Below are 26,570 nucleotides of genomic sequence, written 5' to 3' on the forward strand. Positions count from 1 at the left end.
TGTGCGGAAAGAGGCCTTGAGATCAATTTAGCGAAAACTAAATTTATGATTCTCAATCCCCCCAAGCACACACGTCCAAACCCAGTTCTGAACGGTGTACATCTTGAGCGGGTGACAACGTTCAGTTATCTGGGGATTATGTTACAGGAAAATTTTGGATGGGGGGGCCAAATTGCCAACTCCGCCCTGAAACTTGCTCAAACTACGGGGGGAATTTCACAAGTATTCAGAGGCTTGGTCTCAAAACCGGTGGGACCAGCGATTGAAATTTATAGGACCCAAGTGAGAGCAGCGTCCATCTACGGGGCAGAATTGTGGGGTCACTCCAGAATCTGCAGCCTGACCAGGATCGAAAACTCCTTTATGAGGAGTCTGTTGGGTTTACCCCCCAGCACCCCGTTGATCCCCGTCAGGCTGGACTTTGGCCTAGTACCACTGGAACAAGTGGTAATGTTGCGCCCATTGGTATATTGGAAGCGGCTCTGGTCTAATGCAGAGTTAGCCTCTTACCGGGAGGAATTTCTGGGGGTCTGGCCTCAGTTAAGGAACAAGAACATCCCCTGGCTAAGTTTTGTCAAAGACTCATGTATTAAGATTGGCCTACCAGAATTATGGACCTCCCCGGAGGCTTCGTGCCTGGCCCTACCTAAAGCAAAACTGATCGCACAGGTCAAAAATTACAATCTCACGTGTCTACATGAACATTCTGAGTTGGGGAGGCTGACGATCGAGTTCCTCCAAATTAAAGACACCTACAGGAAGGAGGAATATCTAGACCTGGTCAGCCCACCTGCAGCCAGGAAGCTTTACTGTCAATTCTGATTGGGCTGTTTGCCACTCAGATCGTTTACCTCTAGGTGGGACTCTACTCATAATACATCTTGTCCAGCTTGCGGACACAGTTTGGAGGACGAAAAACACGTTCTCTTTTTTTGCCCTACCTACTTTTCTCAAAGAAAACGCTGGGTTAAACCCATTTGTAATAACCTGGGCTTCAGAGAGTGTGAGTATGCACTGAGAGTCCTCAAACATGACACTCACCCCCCTATAGTTTTTGCAGTCTCCCGGTTTCTAAACGCAATGTGGCTAAAGCGTAGGCATTTTTTGTAGTTCTACACTAGGTTTCTTCTGATGACTGAACTTTTGTAATTTTTCTTTTTTTTTTTTTTTTTTCCTTTTATAATTGTAATTGTGATTTTATGTCTTCATTTTAACTGTTATTTGTGATATTATATGTTGCTTTTATGGCCTTTGCTGCCGAAATAAAGACTATTAATGGTAAATGATATATTTCTAAATTAATACGCAGTAATGATTAATGTGTGCTTATTTAAGTATTTTTTGTTTTTGTAACAGAAAGCACTGATTTGTTGGGTGTTTGTTGCATGTCTGTGGGCTGTGGTATATTTGACTACACCACATTGCCAGAGTATGCTTTACAGAGCTCTCTCCTGCTAGAGTCAAGTGCTGTAACTCGATACTTGGATCACAGTAGGCAAAATGTTACAGATTCTAGTGAAGGACCCACATCCTTTGCAACTAATAACTCACTTTCTTATGATCAAAATGTTTTTGTAGTGCAAGTGGTTTATACCACTATCCTATCTAGGCTCGGACAATTTTTAATGTGTATAACACAAATGAAATTAATGTCACCTCACTGGCAAAGACTATAAAACACCCCTACATGACTGCAAGCTAAGCTGTAGTTATAACTATCAAACCCAGAGATTCTTCCCTACATTCCCAATGTATATATGGGTTAGCTTTAATGTGTTATGATTAAGGAATAAATAGTTAATTGTTCTTTCACCAATTCTACATTATATATAAAAATATATTCAGGCGCTTCTCTTACCTCTCAACTGTCGACATTGCTGCAAGCCATCGAGCTCACAAGGCATGCGGCTATAATTAAATAGAGGCAATGTGATGATAAGCCTGACGAGAAGCAGAGTTTATTTTACCCACATTGGGGGCAGCCTTTCTAGCAAAAAGTCCACATGGCTACTCATTTCCAGGTTGGTGCTTTCCTTGTTGAAATTGTTGAAGATGAAAAGTTACCTTTAGGTACTGGTAAAGTAATTTGAGTCTGATTGATGAGGTAGAACTTTAGCCAGTTTCACATGTTCGCATTTGCAAACGTTCAGTCATATTCCGTCTGAATGGCTTCACAGTCTTTTGAACCTGTCTGTGAGTTTCAGTCGGAGCCCGGATTAGATGGCATTATTTTTTACTATATATGCGGTTTATGTAAAGCACTCCTAACCTCCCTGTGACTGTTTGAATGATTTCGCACATGATGACAAAGCCTTGAAAAGAGCACCATTCATGAGAGCCTGGGTAAAGAAGACAAAACTGATCATGTACATCTGACTGTGCAATGTGTAGATACCGAGTGGATCCCGTAGGAGAGTCTGGAGTACCCAAAATGGCAGGTGTAGAGGTGGCTCTTTAAAGAGCGTCAGAATCTGACCTAATCATTTTCCAGTCCCAGCTTTATAGGTTGCGATTCTCAAAGAACAGAGCCTTGACCCTGGAATAACAGGCCACTGAATCTTTTGTATGCAGTCAGTTGGCTCATCAATAAATAAGGGGCTTTCACAGTGGTTCTTAACCTGTGGTCCGCTGGTTATTTTGGGGTCCGTGACACCTACTGGTGGGAGGGGATCTTCAGCTGATTAGAAAATTAAATATTAGCAGCTCAATAAAGAAAATATACATAATAAAAACAAAATTAAAAACAGAAAATTCTAAAATGTGCAATAGTGCGATATTAGAGGCAAAAGATCAAGTTGGTCACTTTTGCTTGCGTCGTGGCAGTAAACAGAGTCCAGAATGGATGATTGGTGACCCAATTGAAGCACTGTTATGCTCAACAAAAAGAGAATGCATTAGGAGCCTGAAAGTCAAAGTGATATTCTAGAGTAGTATATTGCATTGTCTTTTAGAAATGAAAGATTTTTAAAAGTTCGAGCCTTCGCATTACAATAAAAAAAACTAGGTTTTTGTATATTTCCTTATTGTGAATTTAATAAAATATTTCGTGATTGGTTCATCTATCTTACGTACATTTGCTTCTGTGTTTTGATGTATGGTTTTGAGGCTCAAGTCTTGAAGTTGCTTAGGGCGAAGTCCATGGTGTCCAGTAGTAATTCAGTGAAGATCATCAGAAGAAAAGTCAAAAGGTTAAGAACATACCGGTCTATTAATTTGCTTTAATAAATTGGCGAAAACCCGTTAAGCTCCCTGCGTCTAAGGCAAAGAGGCTTACCATTCAGTCTTTCTTTAGCAGGGAGCCAGAGAAGTGATTTCAGGGCCAGTGTGCTGACTGTGCTAATTAGCAAAAAAGAACACGGCTTAGTTTTTGCATCACTGGAGTTTTGAGAGCAGTAGGGTGATGAGGCCTGTTTATAGGCAGATACAGTAAGCTAGGCTAGGCATTGCAGGGGTCACGGAAATGTTATGAGCAACAGTACCCTTTTTTGCAATGCAAATGACATAATAATTTTCCGGAGACCACGTTTATTTGGGTCAAACAGCGCTCCCGATTTGCATGCCTTAATCATTGGGCTTTGGGCGGCGCACAGTTCATTAGGCCAGGGGTAACTGGAAGGTGGCAGGAGTTTCGTATTTCACCATTCAGGTAGAGCAAATTGTTCCATTGTTATAAAGAGGGTTCCTAATTTGGGAGGCAGTGAGCTTATCGACCTAATAAAAACAATCTGCCCAAAACACAGTTCTTACAGAATCTCGACTCATCCCCAGGTAGCTGTGGCACAAGCACTAGGAAAGTCCTATAAAATTGCATGCACTACCAACAGTTTCAAAGTCAAGAACACAATAAAACTCACAAACCAATTTAGAAAAATGGAGGAAATAATTAATAAAAATACACTATTATCATTGACCTGGATAAGTGGAACTTTTTAATGTCTTACGGTAAAACCTGGTTCGAAAAGTAAACCATCATTGAAAAACAACAATTTGCGGTTGATTGAGACCTGAATGCAATTTCAGGCTAAGCACATTAATGGAGCAGAGGTCATATACATGAAGTTTGTGGTCCTGGTCAAATGTTTTCCCCTCTTTCTGACTTAGTTGCTGAAATGGAAGTCAAGATCTTTAAGCGGAGCTAGCTCCAAGACTGAGACTGGGACGGGACTCCATGAGGCCAATACTTTTATTCTGTGGTCCAGCTGAAGCAGCTAGGCAAAAAGCTCCAAACAGGATGAATCTGGTATTCTTGTCTGCCTAGGTTGTGACTTCAGTGGGCAAACTCAGCACCCTGTCCTGTGCAGCTAGGAAAAATGTCTCAGTGCCACTTTTCTGCATCTGCTGGAAATGATATTTCTGGTCATTCCTTCTGCCCCAAGGCCCTTTGGAGAGGCTCCTGGGCATTGAATCTCTCCCGAGATAGGACTTCTCTAGGGTCTGTCCTCTGTAGTCAGCAGAGCTCTATGCCCACCTCCATATGCAGCATTAGTGCTGCTTTATTATTAAATATCCCAGGCGCCTGATAGTGCAGAATCCTTCTCTCTACCTCGCGTGCTACTCTCCTATTAGAGTGAGCTGTCCACCTTTCATTTAAATGGGCAGAAATGGTCCCCTTTCGGGGTTTAAAGCCAAAGGGTTTAGGAGGGATTTGGGAATGAATGGGGGCTGATCCTATCAGCCCCTTTTGGGAACACCAAACCAAACGAAGAAGTGTTAAGACTGCCTTTTATTCTGCCAGCTGTCCTACTTATTTCACAACTGGCTAATTTCTGGATAATAGGTAACACAATTCTGTTCTTTCTGGTCTTTTTTTAATCCCTGTTGACTTTTTTCAAGTTTAAACACACATTTAACATGTTTTTAAGTTTCACATTGCATATCTTCTCTTTTTACAGCTGTACATTTTATGCACAATATCTTATATTCTCAATCCATAGAGTCTGTTTCTCTGCTCAAGATGGTCTGATGTTCTATTCCATACTCTTTAGACTTCACTGCTTACTTATTTACGAACAGATGAGCCCATTCAGTTCTGTTAATTAGGAACTAACGCACAGGCCGGGTATGGTTGCTGCCTTTCAGGCTGCTTCTCTTTGAGTATGTTTCCAGTGTGTTTAAATATATATTGTGCTTTTCATGTCGCTTACTCTTTGCTTTGCTCTGTGTGTTTGAGTCAAATGCCACCCCAGCCCATCAAGTGTGTTGTCATGCCTCCCCTTATGTGTTCTGTTTTCATTGTTGTAACTTAAGCCTCTGGCCATTTCTGTGATTTGCTTTAACTGTGCGCGGTCTGCGTGCTCGTGCAGATTTCCAAACCGTGGTTCTTTGTCTTTTGGTCTGCTCTTTTGCACTTTGTCGTTTTGTTATTAATGTGTTTTTTCAAACCTAACAGGTAGCCTTGAGGCAGTTTTAAAGCACTAGTGCCATCATTTGCTCTAAAGTGCAGATGATATGATGCCAGCATCCTGTTAGATCTGTGAAGGGCCAGGACATATGCACCAGATCCTCGTTGTCTGAGTGACACCTGGGATATTTATCATGATTCTCAGGGAACATCTTATATAGTTGGTTTGGTGTTAGGTATTTTCGATTCAGTATGTTAAATTGTATTCGTTTCAACCTGGAATTACATGAGACAGTTCTGGGGTATGCTATTCACTTTCATTCTGTATCTACCACCTCTGGGTTTACATCCCTTGGCCATGTGTCTCTCCAAGATTCCACAATGTGGGTGGTGATGCTTCTCAATGCTGTGTATAAGTGGGTGACCAACTTTCTGCTTAAACCATACTCCAATATTATTACTAAGACGGTGGGTTTGCTGTATGTTTTTGCTGCTTGCCCAGGTTTTCAATGTTGTAATTAAGGCATTATATGTAGGGCCACTGGAATTATACGGCAAGGAGGAGCAAATTATGCAGAAAGGTTGATTACATTATGTTACAAGAAAAAGCAAAATATGTGGCACAATGCAACACGTTGATTGTTTGTCATTTTTACTCCTGATAAGTGTCTGAGAAAAGAGTTCACCTTAATTAGTACCAATTTAACACCCAAACACAACAATTAGCAGCTGGAAGATGACCAGTCAACCTTTGCAAAAAGCCTTCCGGTGTGCAGAAACCCGAATCACCATATTGTTTGTAACTTTTTTCTTTTTTTTAATAATCTTTTTATTAAACGGGCTCATTAGACACAACAACACTGAAAGCGTTCACATGTACATTTTTAGTTATGTATAAAGCAACTTGTTACATCATGTCAAACAAAACCGACAATAGTAACCATGGTTCATACAAGGTGAATTACATTGCAAATCGACCATGTCCGGGGAGGGAGCCACATCTTGTTCGGCTTTTCTCACTCATGGGAGGGAGATGGAAGTGAGTTTATCAGTCCCTCTCATATGCCTCTATATTTCTTCCAGGGAGACAATATTTGTTCCCATTTCTTGTTGCAACCCCTACTTTCATATATCACCTTTTCAGCTCGTTGACACCAGTCAAGGTTGGCCTCCCATTCTGCCACTGACTGGGGGATGTGCACTCCCCACCATCGCGCTATATTACGTTTTGCCACTCCGTCCGCAAGGGCCAGCCAGAGTCTATAATGTCTGCGTCAGACTCCCTTTCCCTTGATCATCAGTAGGAGCCACCTGGCATCCATGGGCACCCTCACTCCCAATACGTTAGACATTGATGTTGTCACCCCTTGCCAGAATGAAATGATGACTGGGCATTCTCATAAAATATGAAGGAGGGTCCCTTCTGTTGACAGCTTCTTGCACATTGAGGTGGCTGTGCTTTGCCCCATTTGTGTGATACAGCGTGCAGGGGGTAATGTGAGCGGTGAAAGACCCTGAGTTGTACCAGCCTGAATTTTGCCCTGATTGCTATTTCTTTAGGGCTCTGTGTCGCCTCTGCCCAATCCTCATCCTCTATATTGCCCAGGTTGTCTGTTGAGGCACTTCTAAGGTAGGCTAAAGGGTCTGGTGTATTATTTATTATTTTCTTGTATATCGTGGATGTCCCGTTGCGATAATGGGATCTACTAGTAGTCTGTCTTCCAGGGGGTAATTGTCAGGGAGGGTCATTCCTTGTTGTATGTGCCTATTTAAAGCATCCATGAGATGTGTGTAGGGGAAAAACTGAGCGGTGTTAGGTCGAATTCTTGCTTTAAATCTTCATGAGAGAGGGGTGCTCAATCCCTCCACACGTCCGCCAGGTGCTCAATGCCTATAGTCCGCCACCTTGAGAAGCCTGCTAAGTTGGCTACCTCTCTCAATTGGTCTCCCACCTATAGCTGCATCATGGCTGTCAAGCGATCGTGCCAGCCCAGATATCTGTTTGCCTCTCTCCAACATTTGACCACTGTTGCCATATGTGCTGGCCAGTGTTGGTGAGGCCTACGAGCATACAAGAGAGGTTCGTGGTTCTCGTTCGGCATTACTTCTCTGTCCATGTTGTAGACAGGCTCCTCCCTACTAGCATAGACTCAATTGTTTATTACTATCAATTGGGAGGCCCAGTAGTATAGTCTAATGTGCGGGACTGCCAATCCACTATCATAGACCCCCCTCTGTAGTTTGTTTAGGGCTATTCGGGGCGCATCTCCCGTCCATAACAGAGTGCGGAGTTCTTGGGCTACCTGTTTGAAGAAGACGTTAGGAACTGAATAGGGAGTGTTTTGTAGCACATAGAGGAGGCGCGGCAGGGTCATCATTTTATCATTTTATATAGGACTGCTCTGCCTATTAAGGACTGTGGAAGGGTGCTCCAATGCATTGTGTCGGTGCGAAGTCTATGTAGTTGAGGGAAGAGGTTTTTCTAGAAGAATAGCTGGTTGCTGCGTGTTACATATATGCCCAGATATTTAAATCCTTCTTCGACAATTGGAGCTGCGCAATTTAGCGGTAGTCTCAGGGCAGGGCTCTGACAAGGGCCACACAACTGATGTATTCCTCTTTATGGTATAGCCAGAGTAGCTTCCAAAAAGCTTAAAAATATGAAGGACTCTTTCTATGGTGTAGTAGGGTCTTGACAGGGAGATATCATCGGAGTATAGGGAGATATGTTCCTTCCATCCACCCGGTGCTGGGATACCCCATATCATTGGGTCTATTCTAATCCAGTGCGTCAGGGGCTCCAGTGCCAGAGCAAAAAGTAGCGGTGACGGGCAACCCTGATTTTTTTGTAACTTTTGGTCCGTTTGAGCTAGAAACAAGATTGTTGTTTTTTTTTAGTTTTATATAGCACGAACTAGACCCGAGAAATCGGGTATCAGAGCACTTTATATGAGCACCAGTTTAGTTACAGATGGACACATTCATTTTTGTTACCCACAGGGAGATTAAGTGATTTGCCCAGAATCACAGGATGTTGGGCGTCGTTGCCGAGACTCGAACCCGGTTCCCCAGCTTCGAGGTCGACTGCTCTAGCCGTAAGGCTACATCCTCTCCCCTTTGTTGTTAAAATAGCAGATTTTGCAGCAGATGATGTATTGTGTGGCGATTGAGGCAAATCCATGATTATGCAAAAATTGCAGCAGCCGCAGAATCGCATAATTCCAGTGGCCCTGATTATATGTTAAAAATTGCTTGGGATGAATTGGATATTTTACTGCAGAGAGTAGAATGTTTGTACTACTGTTCTATCATATAGGTCTCCCACCATTTCCACCTCTGCTTACATCCATATTTACTTGTTTTGGATGTCATTTAATTTCACTAATTCTGGTATACCCTATAACTGAAGCCATGATGCATCTGTTTTTGTTGACGTGATTCTGTGCGTCATTATGTGTTAGCAATACATGTGTAACAGCATTGGGACCTACCCTGCCTCCACTCATATCTCAGATTGCAGGTATGCTAGCTTGTATCCTTGGGGTTCAGCATCCATCTTGCTACCCACTGTAGCTATGTGGAATATTAGTATTGTTCTAAGCTAGGCGCTCCTACTCCTTAGTCCAAGAAGGTTGTTGTCTTCAGAGCCAAAGTCATTAAATCTCCCAGCTAAAAATGTGTATTCCAGCGCTGGAGGTATGATTAGTAGCAGAACTGATTTGAAGTCAGTTCTGGCTTTGGCAACCGAAAGCACTTTCCACTAAAGTTATTAAAAATATGATATCACCATTCAATCAATTTTTGAACTAAGTAGAAAACTTTTATATGTTTCCTTATCAAAGATGAAGATTGGATATTTTAAACCTACCTGCGCTTGTCTTATGGAACATGTAGCTGGACCTATACTGAGGAAATGGCTTTTAGACGTCAAACATTATGAGGGTACCCATTTCAAATATATAGTATGCTACTTTTCATATAATAGACAACCTACTCTGTGGGCTTACAAGGCACTCGTAAGGGGTGACTTATTGATATAAACAAATGGGTTTTCTAACATGGCAAATGCACTTTTCCTCTCTGCGGGTTACTGTAGTGCCTTTAAACTGCAGCCCAACCAGAAAGGGCTTCCTCCAGCCATATAGTTTTGTTATCATTGTCGGTGGTGTATGTACACATTGCTACCCACATCAAATATTTAACTCACATGCCATGTTTTCATTTTCTGTGCTATCTACAACGGCCTTACAGGAAAGGTAAATAGACCATATGGGTGAAACCAATTTTTCCATTACTATTTTACCGCGAGTGGACACACGTGTTGGCACTTAATAGCAGTGTCACAGTGCAGACAGCCCTAATACCAACAAAAATTGAGTAAAAATCTGGCGTGACTATGCAAAAAAGGCAAAATTGCATCATTCAGTGTGCGTCCTGTGAAAGGCAGGGGGGAGGTTGCCAGCCTCACTTAAATTATGAGTCGTGTATTATTGGCAAACGTTATAACCAATCTGGTAGATGTTTTAGTGTATCAGCAATGGTGGTCATATAAAAAGTGAAATTCATTTGTGGCAAAGCAGAACTCTGTGGTACACTGCACTTTATGTTGATTATTCTCGAGAGGAATAGGCCCAGGTCGTATTGGTGTGGGCAGCGCTGTTCCTCAAATGCCAGCCAATATCAGCCTTTTGATTGATACCTGGTGGTTGTTGCTGAGGTGTCTAATAGGACCAAGATGCAAGAGAAACCTTGGTCTCCGCCAATTCTTAGCTGATGTTTAGTAGAGTGTTCTCTTTGCCCTGACAGGGTCTAAAGCTAGACTGAAGGTCACCCAGGTCCTTTGATACAAGGTGGGGAGGGACATCTGCTGGTTGTTGGCAGTTTCAAGCACCTTTGCTGCACAAGGAAGGACAGATTGTCAGGCTCAGCAGTAGGTTCATTTGGGATAGGTAACACTGAAAAAGATTTAGGATTCACATTATTTAAAATCTGAAACTCATCGGAAATATATTATCTCAAGGAAATATAGGAAATAATGGATGGGTATAACACTGGTATGAGCTAACAATAGCCAAATGCATAATATATGTACTGCACTGTGGCATAGTTTGACCCACAGACCCTTGCTTAGTGAGGGAGGTGTGTTACAGGCACTTATAGAGCAATAAACAGCAGTGGTCTTACCCAACATATGCCTTCCTCCTCGCCCTCACACACATTTTATCCTTGTCATTAGTCTAGTGTATTTCCAGTCATTTTATCTGAAAATAGGAGTATGTTTTAGCAAATTATTTCGCTAATATTCTTCCCTTCAAATATTATAATTTCTACAAATTCTGTTTCTGTTGCAGACAGACCGTCTGATACGTTTATGTGACAGAAGCAGAGCTGTGAGCTTAATTAACAGCCTCACAACTTAGTTCCTTCTCTTTGCCTCATCAGACTGCCAAAGCAGCTGCTGCTCATACTCATCCCAGATGTCTGGCAGTGTCGGGATTAAACTGTGTGTTTGTAATGGTGCTTGGCCCAGCAGATTTGTCCAGTGATTAGAATGAGTTAAAGACAGGGGTGATTCTCACTCATTACAGGATAAATAGCCTCCTAAGATCTGTGTGCTAGATACTACCCTCCTAATGTAATTTTGAGTTGAATCTTTTCTAAGTGAGTCTGGGAGTTGTACATACACCGTGTTTGCCTTAGTATCCCTTCGATGCTGGGGTGAAATGAAGGGTGTATCTATAAAGTAACTTTTATGTACTTGTTTGCAGACAGCCTAAAACATATTTCTTGTTCCTGTTTGTGATGGATTGAAGATACCACAAGGTCCAGATGCTTCTAAATGCATATAATCCAACTATCAAGATCTAGGGCCTTATGTAGGTAAATTACATTTACCACTTCATAAATACCGAATGTTACCGATTCGGTATTTATGAATCGGTAAATGTAATGTAGGAAAAAAAATTCCGAATCGGTAAGTGTCGGTATTTTAGAGTCGGTATTTACCGATTCGGTAATGGCAACCTGTATCTCATTGATTCCTATGGGCCAGGAGGCCCATAGGAATCAATGGGAAGCCAGTTACCATTACCGAATCAGTAAATACCGAATCGGTAATGGGGGGAGCTTAATCAAGGGTGGCAGGGTGTCACATTGACACCCTGTTGCACCCCTGATTTCTGCATGTGTGCACATGTGGCACACATACATGCCCTGAGGGCATGTGTGTCTGCCACATTGCACACATCTAAGGGCTAAAAAATGCATTTACTGAGTCATTTGTCATTTACCACCAACTTACAGTTGGTGGTAAATAACGACTCCCCACACCCACCACACACTCCCCCTACATCTCATTTCTGTATTCGGTAATTTACCGAATCGGTAAAATTACCGAATCAGTAATTTTACCGATTCGGTAAATTACCGAATACAGAAATGAGCCCCCTACATGTCAAAAGCCTAAATACCGGTCGGTAACGGTATAATTACCGAAAATCGGCCGTTACCGACCGGTATTCGGCTACGTACATATGGCCCCTAGGGCCTCATGTAGGTAAATACATTTTACCGGTTCTTAAATACCGAGCCGTACCGAATCGGTAAATTAGAACCGGTAAGTTATATGTAGGTAAAAATTCGGTAACAGTTACCGATTCGGTAACAGTCGGTAAATACGAATCGGAATTCACCGAATCGGTAAATACCGAGGTGGTATCCACCGAATCGGTAAATACCGAGGTGGTATCTACCGAATCGGAAAATACCGAGGTGGTATCTACCGAATCGGAAAATACCGAATCGGTACGTACGGATTCGGTAAATAACATCACATGACTTGACGAAACAGCTAATCCTGTGCAACGACAGCCCACCCAACCAGGAACTGCCCACACCCAGGCAGGTGTACACAATTAGCCGAAGTGGCCACACCCAGGCAGGTGTACATAATTAGCCGACCCTGGAGAGGCTTGGAGTGCAGAGGAGAGGCAGGGAGCAGTTGCATGTGCGAGCGGGAAACGAACAGCATGTCCAGCCAGAGAACACAGAAAGACGGAGGGGAAAGGAGGAGGAAGCTCAAATTCAGCCCCAAGGAACTCCAGGTGCTGGTGGAGGAGGTGGTGAAGCAGCACCAGAAGCTGTTTGGGAGGCAATCCCTGCAAGTGCCTGAGGCCGAAAAGCGCAACATATGGCTGGCCATCCAGGCGCAGGTCAATGCTGTGGGAGTGACCCACAGGGACATTGAGGTCCTCAAAAAGCGCTGGTATGACCTGAGGATTGTGACCAAGAGGAAGATGGGCGACATCCAGAAGGAGGCCAGCCAGACCGGAGGTGGAACCAACAGGGCACCTGCCCTCACCGAACTGGAGGAGCTGGTGGCGGCCACACTCGAGCAAGAGAGCGTCGTGGGTCTTGGGGACGCCGACAGCTCTGCCAGAGCCGCAACACACCAAGGTAAGACGAAAGCACAGCAATGTAGCCTCCCCTACCCCTATCCCACATCCCCCATTGTGAAACGAGAATCACACTGCAGTCCACACGTGTCAGTGCAGACAGGCAATGCATTCCGGGAGATGTAGTCAGGGCAACACTAACCATGACGTAAATGTTACAGGGCAACAAGGCATGTCACGCACTCGAGGCACAAGGAGACAGAGGACAGATTGGAATGTGAACTGATTTATTGTGACGCTTGCAATGCAGCCCTTCGGGGACACTGAGCCAATGTTGTTTTTCTGTCCACAGATGTGACATCATGCAGTACAGGGCATGCTGCAGGGGAGACGGCACACCGGCCACAAAAATCACCTCTAGCCAGCACGAGTTCAGACCAGGGAGCAGGCCCACTTGCAGCCGCACCACCTACGCAGCCAGCCTCGCCGCACACAGAGCCAGCATCACCTCACCGAGAGCCAGCATCACCACCACCAGAGCCAGCATCGCCACTCATGTTCGATTCACCGGCCACATCTCCGCTTGCAGGTGTGAGAATGAGGAGGCGTCCAGCAGCCAGGCTACGAGCCTTAGACACCTCGTCAGACGACAGCATGGCCCCAGAAGACCGCACCGGGCCCCAGGAAGGGAGCCATCCCACTGTGCCCCACACCTCACAGGCAGCACAGACGGGAGCAAGAGGGCGCCGCAGGTCGCGTGTCCAGAGTCCACCAGCACCCACTGACGGCCATGGTGTCTTCTTGGGGCTCGAGGGCCAAATGTTGAAGCAACAGCGCCTGCAATCAAAGGCAGTTATGTCAGTCCAGAGGCACATGCGGGTGATGAAGACAAGCTTAGTCAACATGGACACAAACATTGGCGGCATGGCTGCGGGCATTCGGGACATGTCCCAGTCAATCCAGCAGTTGTGCAGCAAATTAGATGCTGACATCGAAGCACGGCGCCGGGAACGCCAGAGAAGGGACACTACCAGCAGGGCACTCAACCGTCTGGCAACTGCGACTTCCCTACTTTGCCGGCGCTCTGTGACGATGCAGGAGGGCCTAACACAGTGCTGCAGCGACCTGTCTCGGGGGATGGTGCAGGTGACAAGTGCACTAGGGGTGCTATTGACTAGTCAGGCGTCGACAACTGCTGCAGGGGATGCTGCGGAGAGCATCGACACCAGCAGCAGCATCACACCCCCCGTCCCCGAAGCACGCAGGAGCAGCAGGCGGCTTGGGGTTGGCTCTAGTGAGGATGCACAGGCCGTGCAATCCACCACTGCAGCGCGTATGCGCAAACATTGATGTGGCCCTGCTTATCCACTTGCCATTGGGTGACGTAACCCTGGACATACTCATTGTATAGATGGCATATTGCCAGATTGGCCTGTTCATGTGTTCATGGCGTGGTGCCACATTAAACTACGTCATGACTTCTCACAACTCGCTGTGTCCCCTCACTTACTCAGAAATAGTTGCATGTGATCTCTGCCCGTCTCTCTCTCCCATCGATTGCAGTTGGCACTCTAGCTGCGCTGCCCTCTGGCTGGCCTGACTCATCCTCGTTGTCCTCAAAATATGTTAGTTCCACATCTGTACCTTTTTTCGTGGCAAGGTTGTGCAGCATTGCACAAGTGGCAATTATCTTGCAGCAGGTGATGGGTTTGTACTGGCGTGCGCCTCCGCTCTTGTGGAGGCAGCGGAACCTGCTCTTCAGTAGTCCAAACGTGCGCTCCACCACATTGCGTGTTGTTTTGTGGGCCACGTTGTATCGTCTCTCACTCTGGGTTGCTGGGTGTAGGTAGGGAGTGAGGATGAATGAACGGCATGCATATGCACTGTCGCCTGGATGAGTAAAAGGGAACCATCAGGTACATGCCTCTATACACTCTGATTTGCAGGTTTCAAGGGGCGTCACTGTTACTTACCCAGCAGGTATCCCTCTCCGAATTCTCCGGCACTCAGTCGTGTGTAGATCCCACTATTCTGGAAGATGTAAGAGTCGTGGGTGCTCCCAGGAAACTTTGCAACAATATCTGTGATGATGTTCCCTGCATCACAGATCACCTGCACATTGATGGAGTGGGTGGACTTCCTGTTCCTGTAGATGTGCTCTGTATCAGCTGGTGGACAGATTGGGATGTGTGTACCATCAATACAGCCGATGACATGGGGGAACTGTGCCATGTGATAAAAGTCTGTTTTTGTTTTCTGCAGTGCAGCCTGTGTGTTTGGGAAGCTTATGTAGTGGTGCATTCTCTGCATCATGGCATCCAGGAACTTCCTGAAGAAACGGGACAGGCAACTCTGGGATACACCACCCACCGCAGCTGTCACCACCTGATAACTGCCGGATGCCAGTAGATGTAGGCTGCAGAGCACCTGCACATGTGGTGGTATGGCGTGCGCCCTTCTTGTTGGCTGGTCCAGGAGTGGGTGCAGGTCCCTTATCAGGTCCATGATGGTTTCGGGGTGTAGCCTGTACCTCTCATGTATCTCTGCATCAGTCAGCTGTAATAGTGTGATGCGCTGTCTGTAGATTTGTTCCTCCCGTCGCCACACCCTCAGTCCTGCTGCCTGTAGACGTAGGCGCCTTGCAATGACGTACATGGCGGCCATGTTGTCCACGCTGTTGCATTTTGGGATTGCTTATGTGCATTGTTGATGGTTACCACCTGCTTTCCATCCGTGTTAATTACCGACTCTTATTTACCGATTTTCCTGGATTTCTTAATTACCGACTGCTCCTACATGTCATTTTAAATTTTTACCACTTCATATTTACCACTTCATATTTACCGATTCGTTAAATGTGTATTCGGTAAATATGAATCGGTATTTTAGAATTCGGTAACTATGAATCGGTATTTACCGCCTCATATTTACCGAAAAGTGGTTTTTGGACTCCTACATCTCACTTGTCTGAATACCGGTCGGTAACGGCATATTTACCGAAAATCGGCCGTTACCGACCGGTATTTCGCTACCTACATGAGGCCCTTAGTGCAGACTCTGAGTTTTTTTTTCTTGAATTTCGAGATTTCTAGAGTGAGCATTACCTTGTTCGTAGAATTTCAGTTTTTTTCCGACATATTTCCTTTTCGTTAGAATTGATCGCATGTTACGATGACGACCTTATAGGTGATGTTTTGTGAATGCATCTTTGGTCCACTGAGAGCGAGGTCAGATATTTTAAAACTAAAGAGATGTGAGCAGATGTTTCTATGTTAGATCGGTCTGTGAAAGGCTTGGTTTCAGTATGCCTCTGAGTAGCAGTTGTGTAGTCTAATTGAGACCTAACTGAGGACTGTACTAAGGTCTTATGGTCTTGAGGCAATGCGTTAAGTATGGTACGTATCCGCCATTGAGGTTTCGGTTATGTGACCCTGCATAGAGAGATTGATGTACAGAATAAATCATAGAGGTTTTGCTTGATTTACAAAAATCGGCATACTACTAAGAGTGGTTTTAAGAGATATTTTAGGCAAGTGTGCAGCTACTATTAACAGTGCAGGAACTCTTTTGTCTGGCAGTCATAAGAATCGAAGATTGAAACTGTTGCTAGTTGATGATCCCCTATTCCTCTTGCTGTGACCCTTACATTTTAAGTTATCTCTATGCTCTAGGTACATTGCGTTTTGGCTAACTAGCACTCTGGTCATTTTGCATTTTATTGCTTGAAGTTAAGAATGTTCATTATTCATTTTTTTTTAAATCGCAAGTTACTTCTGGAGTAAATTTAAGATTTTAAACATAAACTCGCTTATTTCGAAGCCTGTTGGTACCATAATGCACCCCGAGGCCAGCCAGGCTGCTCATTTGAACTCTGAGTCCCACACACCCACTGTCAAGTAAGTTTTCTTTAACATATCCTTCTTCCCCCCACCCCTCAGAAAACTCTTTGCTAACTTTTTGATAGAAAATTGCATGAAACTGAAACTATTCTAACCCCAGGAAAAAGCATTTCCTTCGTGTATGTCTCTAAAGTCTGCCTCTTCTCAATCCCATCAACACACCTTAAAGCTTAAATTCAAGATGTTGGTATGTAATGTCGTAGGCCACCAACGTCAGATGGCAGACCTCTTTGAAAAGAGAGTGGCTAATATAATTTTTATGAGAGAAACTTGGCTTTATAAACATAACGCTTTGTTGGATGAACTACCCCCCATCCCCCACCACAAACACGCTTGCAGAAATCGATCAAGCTTACTGCCTCAACTGGGGGTCTCTAGTTGGGAGAAGTGGGTACCTTTGTCCAAATAGGGACCCTTGCTTCTAGTCAGGGTAAGGGGGATACACACTTTAGATAACCCCTACTCACCCCCTTGGTAGCTTAGCCCGAGCATACAAGCTTATCCCAAAGACAATGTGTAAAGTATTTGTACCAAAACTCACAGTAACACAGTGAAAACACCACAAATGGACACCACACCAGTTTAGAAAAATAAAGTATTTTATCTAAACTACACAAGACCAAAACGACAAAAATCCAACATATACAATTTAAAAATATGACTTTAAAAAGGGTTTAAGAACTTGTACCATAGAAATGTATGGCTGTGTGACTTTGCACCAAAGTACCTGGAGATGCGACCCAAGCCAAACAGCTGCAGCATCGGAAAGCAAAGAGATGCGACACTCCTGAGACTCTGGGGAGGCGATGCAACAGCCCCGCTGCACGCAGCGGACGGGTTGCGTCAAGTCCGGTCTGTAGGGGGAGTGATGCTTCGAGTCTTTGTGCCGGTTCCAGTTCGCAAGTGATGCGTCGGGAAAGCATCTCGCACAGGTACGTATGCGTAGATCTTCGGGATGTGACAGCGATTGATGCGGCGGCGTTGGTCCTCTTCAGCCGCGATCCCTCGATGCATCGGTTCTTGCAGCGGCGACAGGCGCTGCTTCGATCTTTGCAGCGGCATGACGATGCAATGGAAATCTTCTCGCGCCGTCGAGATGTGCTGGTGAAATGTGCTGCAAGAAGAGCGATGCAACGGGTTCTGCAGTGCTTTTCACGCTTTCTTCTTCTCCCAGCTCCCAAACAGCAGCAAACAACCTTCAGAGGCCCTACAACTGGGTAAGGCACTCTAGGCAGGTCAGAACTCTCACAGCAGAGTTCAGGGGAGCTGGGGGTGAAGTCCTTTTGTTCCTGGGACTTCAAAACAGGAGGCCAGCTCTCCTCAGGCCCTTGGAGATCTTCTTCATGCAGGGGACATAGCACACAGCAAAGTCCTTCTCCTTTCCTTGGCAGAATAGCAACTGCAGGTTAGCCCCAGAACACACAGCAAGGGCAGTGCTTCTCTTCAGTTTCTCCAGCTCTTCTCCTCGACAAAGGTTCCTCTTGAGTTCCAGGATGATCTAAAGTTCAGGGGTTTCGGCTCTCATATTTATACCCCAAAAGTCTTTGTTCTCTAGGTGTAAGGGGTCCTGGACCCAGTCCAAACCAGTTCTGGGTGCACTCAGCCAGTGCACAACTTCTTCCTTTGTAAGTGTGGGCCAGGGTCATCAGACACACAGCAGGGGGTGGAGCCAGCATTGTGGAAGGCAGGCATAGCCCTATTCAGACCCAGGTGCTACTCCTCCCACCACTCCAAATGCACATCGTCCTATTCAGCCTAGTGCTGACTCACCTAGATTCCTGGAGCCACCCCAGCCACTCTCAAGTCAGACAGTTAATCCACAAACAGGCAGGAGCACACAGAAAGGTTGAAAAAGTAAATAGCCACTTTCTAAAAGTGCTATTTTCAAACGCAGAATTTAAAAACCATCCTTCCTAAAAGATGTGTTATTACAAGCACTACGGACGTTGCTCTGGGATGGTGGCAACCCAAGGATAGCGTTGCATAAGCTGACGAGAGGGGTGTACGATGGAGGGCTGGCCCTTCCGTACGTCAAATTGTATTATTACTGGGCTTCACAACTACAGGTGGTTAACGATTGGGTATATGCGGATCGGTCGGAACCGGCCTATAGAGTCGACCGGATGGTCATGCCTGGTGGTTGTTGCGAGCCACTGCTCTATGCTCGGAAGCCAGGAAGAGATTGGCCGTCCCACACGGGGGTGGTTGTTCAGTGCTGGAGGGAGGCCAATAAGTTCTTGGGGTGGTCGGGCGCACTGACGGGTAGAACCCCTCTGTGGCATGGAGACCAACTAGGAGAAGTAACTTGTTGGACTGGGTTCCGGGGATGGAAACTCATAGGCATTGAATATTTGGGGGATGTCTGGAGGGGGGATGCCCCTCGATCCTTCGCCTACCTTAAAAAAGAATATAAAAAATAAAAAAACACAGGAGGTAGAGCCAAAAAGTCAGGGAAAACCACGCCAAGGATGCCAGGTCTAACACTCAATAAACAAGGAAGCTGTGTCACTGCAATTATTCATCCACATCGGACTACTTTATGTGAACCTTTTTATTCTGATACTACTTTCAACTGCCCGTCCTTGTCTTGTAAATATGCTAATATTTCCCACTACTTCATTTTAATATACCATCCCTTTGATTCCCCAGTCCCAAAATTGGCCGCAATGGTAGAAGAAATTGCACAACATGTAATATGGAAAGTAATGTGACCCTTTATGGAGATGTAATCGTTTTGGTTTATGTACAAATATTTGAAGACGTTTCTTATTTTTGGCGGCATTTGTCCCCATTTGCTGGATGTGCTGCCACAGATTGAATTTACTAAATGCTAGACAGTAATTATAAATCAAGGGTCCCTGGTGTTATTGAAAACTCTCCATGTACTAATGATATTTTAGATACTTACATTGATCCCAGATTTCCACATATTCTCATTCCCCTCTATCTTAATGGGGTGGCTCGCTTTAATAGAGCACTTTACCTATTGAAGGCAGAATGATGGTAAGGCGATTCTCTGGATCTTGGGTCTTAAATTCGGCGCTTTCTTGACTTGAATTGCCGCTTCCATCTGAGCACATGATAATGGATCCTTTGTTAGGAGATGCTTTCATCCTTTAATCACTACTTTGGCAGACTGTCAGACCTCTTCAGGGCATGAGCTCAAGTTGACTGCAGGCAGACTATCATAGTTTGGGCTTACTGATGTTTAAACTTACCAGCCCTACTGTGAGGACCTCGCGGCCTCTTCAGGGCGTGTTTCAATGCTGACTGCAAATAGTCTATCATGGTGTGTTTTCAAAGTGCTATCAACGAAAAAAACTTACGAAACCATTGATGGCAATGACCAGTGCCAATACAACCCACCAGTTAGAGAACTGCAGCTCGCAGCATTGCAATGTAGTGAGCATTCTTTGAACATTGACCATACTAAGATTGTGTTTGATGTGTAGAGAAGTGTTAATCGTTAAATCAAGAGAGGACTGGAAGTAGCTTGCAATTCCATGGTAGCAGTGGGAGAGCATGGAGTTGGCGCGTTTGCTCTGTAATGCAGCGCATGCGGCGATCCTTGCACATCGCCCCTCCACTTCCAGTCGACATGACTGTGAACTATGACCCCCGAACTGTTATGTCCCCCTCAGTGAGGTGGCCCCTCTCAACAGTTAAGCGTAACCTGCGCTAGATTAGTCTTTCTTGAAGAATTATATATGTGGCACTAGTGGCAATGTAGCACTAATGAGGATACATAATATAGGATTGGGAAATGGCAAAGGTACACTTTTCTGTCTGGGACATAATTGTCTGGGTTAGACCATTAATTCATAGGGTGATTACACGACGGCTGTAGTTGAGGGGTCCTCCGTGGCTCCTTTTCAAAGGCGCCATTTTTAGCAGCAAACGTGGCTCTCTCGGTTTCCGTTTTCAACTGCCCGCGGATTGGCGCGCACACTCCCATTTGTCTGCTCGACTGAACTGGCCTGAAAAAAAACCCAATAATTAGCTGTAAAACCTTTGGAATGCAACAGTCAGGCAGTGCGTTTTCCCCCCCAAATAAGGTGTCTGGAATCCATAATGGATGCTGCAATAATTATAAGCCAAGATGAAGTGGCCTCGCTCCCTGCGCCGGTCCGCATCAAAAGCGAGGTTGGTCTTAATGAGAATGTGATGTAAAAAGCAAACTGTAATTTGCGCCGGGTGCCATGCTGGGAGGTCAGCATTGTTTCACTAATGGCAAACTCATAATTCATTGTGTTTAAAGAGTCAAGTGCTTTCATTTTTTATTTTTGCTTCCAGTTTCAGTCCAGGCAATTCAATGACATTGTGAACGGCCTGGCTTTTGAAACAAAATGGCCGCCGGTGTGTTCTGCATCTGTTCTCTGTTTTGCTGATTGTAGGCTTTCAGAGTGATGGGATAAATGGAGATATTGCGTATTATAAGCTGAATAAGCACAGGGTGATAGTTTGTACTTCTTCCCCCCACGTGGCCGTGGTAATGCATCTTCTGGCTGTGTCAGTTGTCGGATATGGCTCGATGTTATTACTGCCTTGGCAATTACTCCTTCTAGTACAATAATTTCCTCTGTCAGGGGGCTGGGAGGAGTACTTTCAACACAAGCATTTCTAATTTGCAAAGAAGTGTTCGCAACCCTGCTCTGTTTTTTGGTGGGCTAGCTGGACCAATGGGGGACCCTGGTTGTATCATAAGGCCGTAATGGTAGGATAGTAGATGAAAATCGAAGGGAGGCATTGTCCAAAGAGGTGCTGTGAGATTTTAAGACAAATGGAATTTACACACGTTGACGTGGTTATTGGAAAGGTAGCTTTCGCCTGTATATTGATTCAACAAAGGGCTCTGCCAGCAGGAAGTGTTAAATGAAAGAGTTGTTTCAATTAAAACAAGGGCCAGCACTGCACAGATTAAAGGATTTTATGTGAGGCATTTTAAAGTCATAATAACCTTTACTCTGCATTGTGGTAAATAATTAATCCTCCCAATAGAGGCCTCGAGTATTCTCCACAATTCCTGTTAGGGTGGAGCGGAAAAATTGTAGCACAACAGTAACGCCAAGTTGCCAGTACGTGTGTCCCATTAACTGAAGTGCTACAGTTCACTTTATCTTTTGTCATAAGGGCGCTTCTACACCCACCTCACATACCTGTAGGAGAGATGCTATAGCCAGAGGAGCGTGGCCAGACAATGTAGGTCCTCTCTTAACCAATTTAAGGTATTAAGAAGATGGAAAGGAGATACGTTTGGTTCTGACACGTGTGTGCGTTATAGAAAAAATTTGAATTTATAAACTACAGTGATATGTTAGTTGCTACTTTTAAAACTGGCATGCTCATTAAACGTTTAACATTTTGAGGTGTAGAAATCGAGTAGCATTTATTTTATTTAGGATATTACAAAAGTAGATATTTATTTTTTTCAGAGCGTGAAAGACCAAATTTGCATTTATCCATTTGTTGATGTGTGGGATTTAGAGTAAGTGTGCTATTAATAGTAGAATGTAGGGATTTTACAGATGGTGAGTAGATTGTAAGAATGTCCTCAAAGAAGAGTTCATCCAGTAGGACTTTGTGCAGTCTATTTATTTCTGTAATTAATAAGTAAAAATTCCGTCTTTTGAGGCATTAGTAGGAGGAAATTTGATTGTGAGGATGTCTTTCAGGCACAGTGTCTTCACGTATCATTGAATTTGTAGCATGTTGGTGTAGGCAGATGTCAAACTCTTTTAGTATATTATAGGGGTTCAAGCCTAAGGTCGAATCTTAATGGGGCTGAAATTGATCCTTTCATGCTGTACACTGTGGAACTGTTGTTTCGAGTTTTTACCGGATGTCTGTGATTGAGAAGAGGATAAAAAACCAGCTCCGGACTTAGTCAACAAAGTCCATTCTGTGTTCAAGTTGTTTTAGCATCAATTGTGTTGAATTATGCTGAAAGATCCAGGAAGCGCATGAGTAACCCAAGTCAGTCATGTGGTAGATGTTCAAAGAAGCTTCAGGATAGCGGGCTTCATTCGAAATCCAGATCTGAGACTGGATTGGCAAGGAGTGAGAAACATGTTTTCATTCACAAATTTCATAGGTTTTCAAGAAACATGGTCGGTTTTAGATGCGAGTGGAATTTGGCCAGTTTTCGTGGACAAGGCCTTTCAACAGTGACAGGTCTCTCAGCATGTACCATGTTGTCAAAAAGGTGGGAATTGGATTTCATGATTTCTGCTTTGATGGCGTCTTGAAAGTAGTCTGTGGGCTTTAGAGATTTGATTAAATTATCACGTTCCTCTATAGATAAAGGTAATAAGGAGGCCTAGGCGACTGTGTTTTTTGGATGTGTATTGACTTCATGTTCAGTGTTAGGTAGTGGTTGTTCTCGTACCAGTTTCAACCTGTTATTGAAGAACGGTATCACTTAATTGCAGCTCTGTGTAGAAACAACTAAATATGAGTGTTCTTACAAATTATTGAATTGTATTTAGTAACACATGTCTCGTAGCTGCTGTAGGAAGTCCTCTATAAAATACTTTATTTGCTATGTTATGCTTTTTTATATCATGGGCATTTGTGTAGTGCCCAGTTATCATTGGCATGGCATCAAAGCACTTTTGGTAGTGCGGTGGTGACTTTCAAAACTATTCCTAGGTTTTCGTTGCAGATCAAAGTCTTAATTTAGCTTGCAGGCGGTGACATAGGCGGGCTCTAGTGGATTGCCTACTCATCTCCTAGGGTAGTTGGCATGCCCATTACCCAGCAGATATAAACGTAAGGTAATTGTTGTAAACAACTGGCTGTGGGTGCCCTAATGGGCGTTTAGAGGTATATTCGGGCTGGCTTTGTACAAAGAACTTGTAATTTACACTAGGGCAAAATCTTCTTTCTCAAGCGTCTATCAAATTTGCTACAAGAAAAGAGAAAAATGTACTTTATGTAATATGGCCCATGTCTCTTATCAATAAAACCTCACTGAAGGCAGCCTCCTAATAAGTGTCAAACTAATGTAATTTACCAGTGGGGTGTAATTCTAATGGTGCCTTTTTTATATTTCAGAGCATATAATGAGACCGAGCTAATTAAACCGTTGCTGGCTTTCGAAAAGGATCAAAAATGTGAGTTGCTCCTATTTATTTTCAATAAACACTGCCCTGCAATTAAAGTCGACAGGCAATGTGTTGCTTTGCCTATATGCATTTTTCTTTTCATACTTGCGATTAATGTACTGTTTTAAATGTCTCACCTCCTTTCGATCATCGTAGAGCGCGGGGTGAGAATCGCTTATCTTTCTTGCCTATAGAGATCTCTTTAGAAGCCAGACTGAGATTGGGAAAGATATAGTACAGATTCTGAATCCTGGCTGTGCCACTGTCTCCCCGTTTGATGTTCTGGTAGTAGGTTGTGTTACTTTTGATAGCTTTCTACACCCTATTTGCAGATGTTATGTGATATACCAGATATGGTAAGGTTCCCCTCCTTGCATTTTATTTTGAAGTATCCTTGCTGCAGGGGACAGTCCAAAAATGTAATTGTGTTGCTGCATCAGGGGCTTATTAGTAATTTTATTTCTATTTTGATATGTGGTATGGGGAGGTTTTAAGGACCACTCTCTCCTTTGCATATGTGGTGCATCATGTATCCTGATTTCAACGCACAGTGGCACAAAAGACAGAAGTGTGATGGGATTGTTGCCAGGCAAAAAATCTTGTGAACATCTTGAAATGTTTGAAATTGTTTTGATAAATCTATTGTTTTAAAATGGTTTAGTACTGTATATTTTGTGAGAAGACCCATTTCACATCATGCGTTAGTTCCAAGTTCTAGTAAAGATGGTAACAGATTTTATTTTGGTCGAATGTCATATTAAGACTCAGGATGCACATATTGCTTGTTAAACAATCAGGACAAATACAGCCATGGGAGCTAGCTTATGAGATATTACATGAGGAGGTAGCATGTGATATATTGTGCTATGCTGTGGGTGAACAGTTTTCATAGCTACCTCGAATTGTTCCACAGGCTCAACAAATCTGTCACCCTTGGTACAAATTACAAGAAAGAAAAGGGAATGTGCATTCTACCCCGTACTTGTAGTTCTGCAGCCTTTATCTATATCCCATACTAGCAAAGTGGTGCTTTTCCCCACTAACCCCCTTTGAGCGATATGTAGTTGTTTCTTGCCACAAACATGCAGTGCTGCATTCTCCAATTGTCCTCGCCTCATAAATGCACAGATCTGCAGCTTCTACCACCACGCGCTCATCTATGCACAGAATATCAACCTCACAGCTACCTGGAGAGTGTTTTGAGTTTTTGTGTGATGGCCAGAGTGGTTCTTGTCCCCTTGATATCACTCTCTATCCTCAAGTGAGCAATGGGGTGAAGAAGAGTAAGGGAAATACATTTTATGTTTATTATTAATTTACTTTATCTTTGTTTGGTAAAATATGGCTAATGAATGTGCTGTAAGCAAGAAGTGTTTTGGTATGCGCGATCAGAAATGGAATAATTTCTCGTAGCTGTGTTAATGCTTCTAGTGAAATGATTTAGAGTGTGAGATAATTACACGTGCCAAAACCTTCTACCCTTGAGCAGGAATAGATTCTATTTATTGGCTCAGAATGTTTACGACTCCTCTGATGTCTGTTCTTTCGATATGAGCAATAGAATGTAGTTGTTAATTGGTGTGATTGTGCATCATGTGTTTGTTTAGAAACTGCAAGATCTTAATTTCCTTACTGATTATATTTGTCATCATTGCTGAGAGAGACTAGCCAGTGGCGGCCGTTTTGGAAAAGTAGTCCTAGGGCTGGGGGAGATAAGGGCTCGATTAAAAAACAAACAAACAAAAAAAAACCTTACCTGCGAAGGGCTGCTTCCTCTCTCCGTACTCTTCTCTTCCTGGCAGCACGGAAACACACAGGCCCCCAGGCTCCCTTAAGCCAATCATGACGCTGCTACCACCAGGTGACAGCAGCGTCGTGATTGTTCTGAGCAGCCTGGTTCAGCGCTCAGGTAGGGAGTGGGAGCCGGTGCATGTTTCCTTCACCCAGCTGCGCAACACAGCCTCGTGGAGAAATGCTAAGTGCGCATGACGGGTTGGCCAGCCCAAGACGCCCGTCCAAATCGTCATGCCCACTTATGGTGCACATTATACCACTCCACCTCCCTTTCCCTGTGATACAGCTCAGCCCTGCCCTGACCTAATCTGGATCGGGCTCCATACAGAAACATAAACTGATAATAACGTAACCTTATTAACATTGCGTTTTATTCTCTTTTTCCTTTTACACAGTGGGCCGCCGCTCCTCTGCCTTAGCGGAGAAGCCGCCGCTAAGGATGCCTTAGTTTTGCTGCTTGTAAGAAGATGCTAGTCTACTACATAATGATAGTACATTTTAAAGTTTGTTTGGATTAAAGTGGGCCTTCATCTCAAATAGCCCTGCATACAATGCTGTGTGTCTTGTAGGTGGAGTGTCTGGATTTAGGAAGGTCAGGGACGTACTGTCTTGCTTTTAAGTTGTGCATCCTATGCATTATTTGCTGTTGGAAAAGTAAGCTCCCGTGTAAAAGCTGTTTGTGTTGTCTAGTCGAGGCATCATAAGGGTAGTAGAAACCTTCAGATTCTGTAGGTAGCATAGAGGGGAGAACTTTCAGCTAAGATTTTTCATGGAGTAGAAGGTGCTTCTTGTGACTTAAATCACATGAGGTATTAGAGAAATATTGGAAACTGCAATCACTCCTAGATATCTTACTTCATTTAATGTTGGTGTTGTGTAGCATGTCTGGGGCCAGATGGTTATAGGTTGGTAGTTCTTCCATCATCCACAGATCATTTTCTCAGTTTTAAGGATATTACTCCATATCCATTCATCAACAGCTGGAGGGGCAGTGGTTAAATTGTATCCCTTCTGTGTTTCCCACTTTTGGGTTGATCTG

At 44.1% G+C, this 26,570-nt stretch overlaps 1 protein-coding gene across 2 annotated transcripts in view; it reads left to right on the forward strand.

Annotated features, from left to right (window-relative positions):
• NEXMIF (neurite extension and migration factor) overlaps positions 1-26,570 on the forward strand; it is a 1,529,077-nt gene that overhangs the window by 829,203 nt on the left and 673,304 nt on the right. For both annotated transcript variants that reach the window (XM_085608249.1, XM_085608247.1), the window contains exon 3: positions 23,688-23,746. In XM_085608249.1, the coding sequence (XP_085464375.1) occupies positions 23,745-23,746 (2 nt within the window). In that variant the 5' untranslated portion in view covers positions 23,688-23,744. The remainder of the gene's footprint in view (positions 1-23,687; positions 23,747-26,570) is intronic.

The sequence above is a fragment of the Triturus cristatus genome, chromosome 5_2 (assembly GCF_964204655.1).
Source record: "Triturus cristatus chromosome 5_2, aTriCri1.1, whole genome shotgun sequence".
In the NCBI taxonomy this organism is placed as follows: domain Eukaryota; kingdom Metazoa; phylum Chordata; class Amphibia; order Caudata; family Salamandridae; genus Triturus; species Triturus cristatus.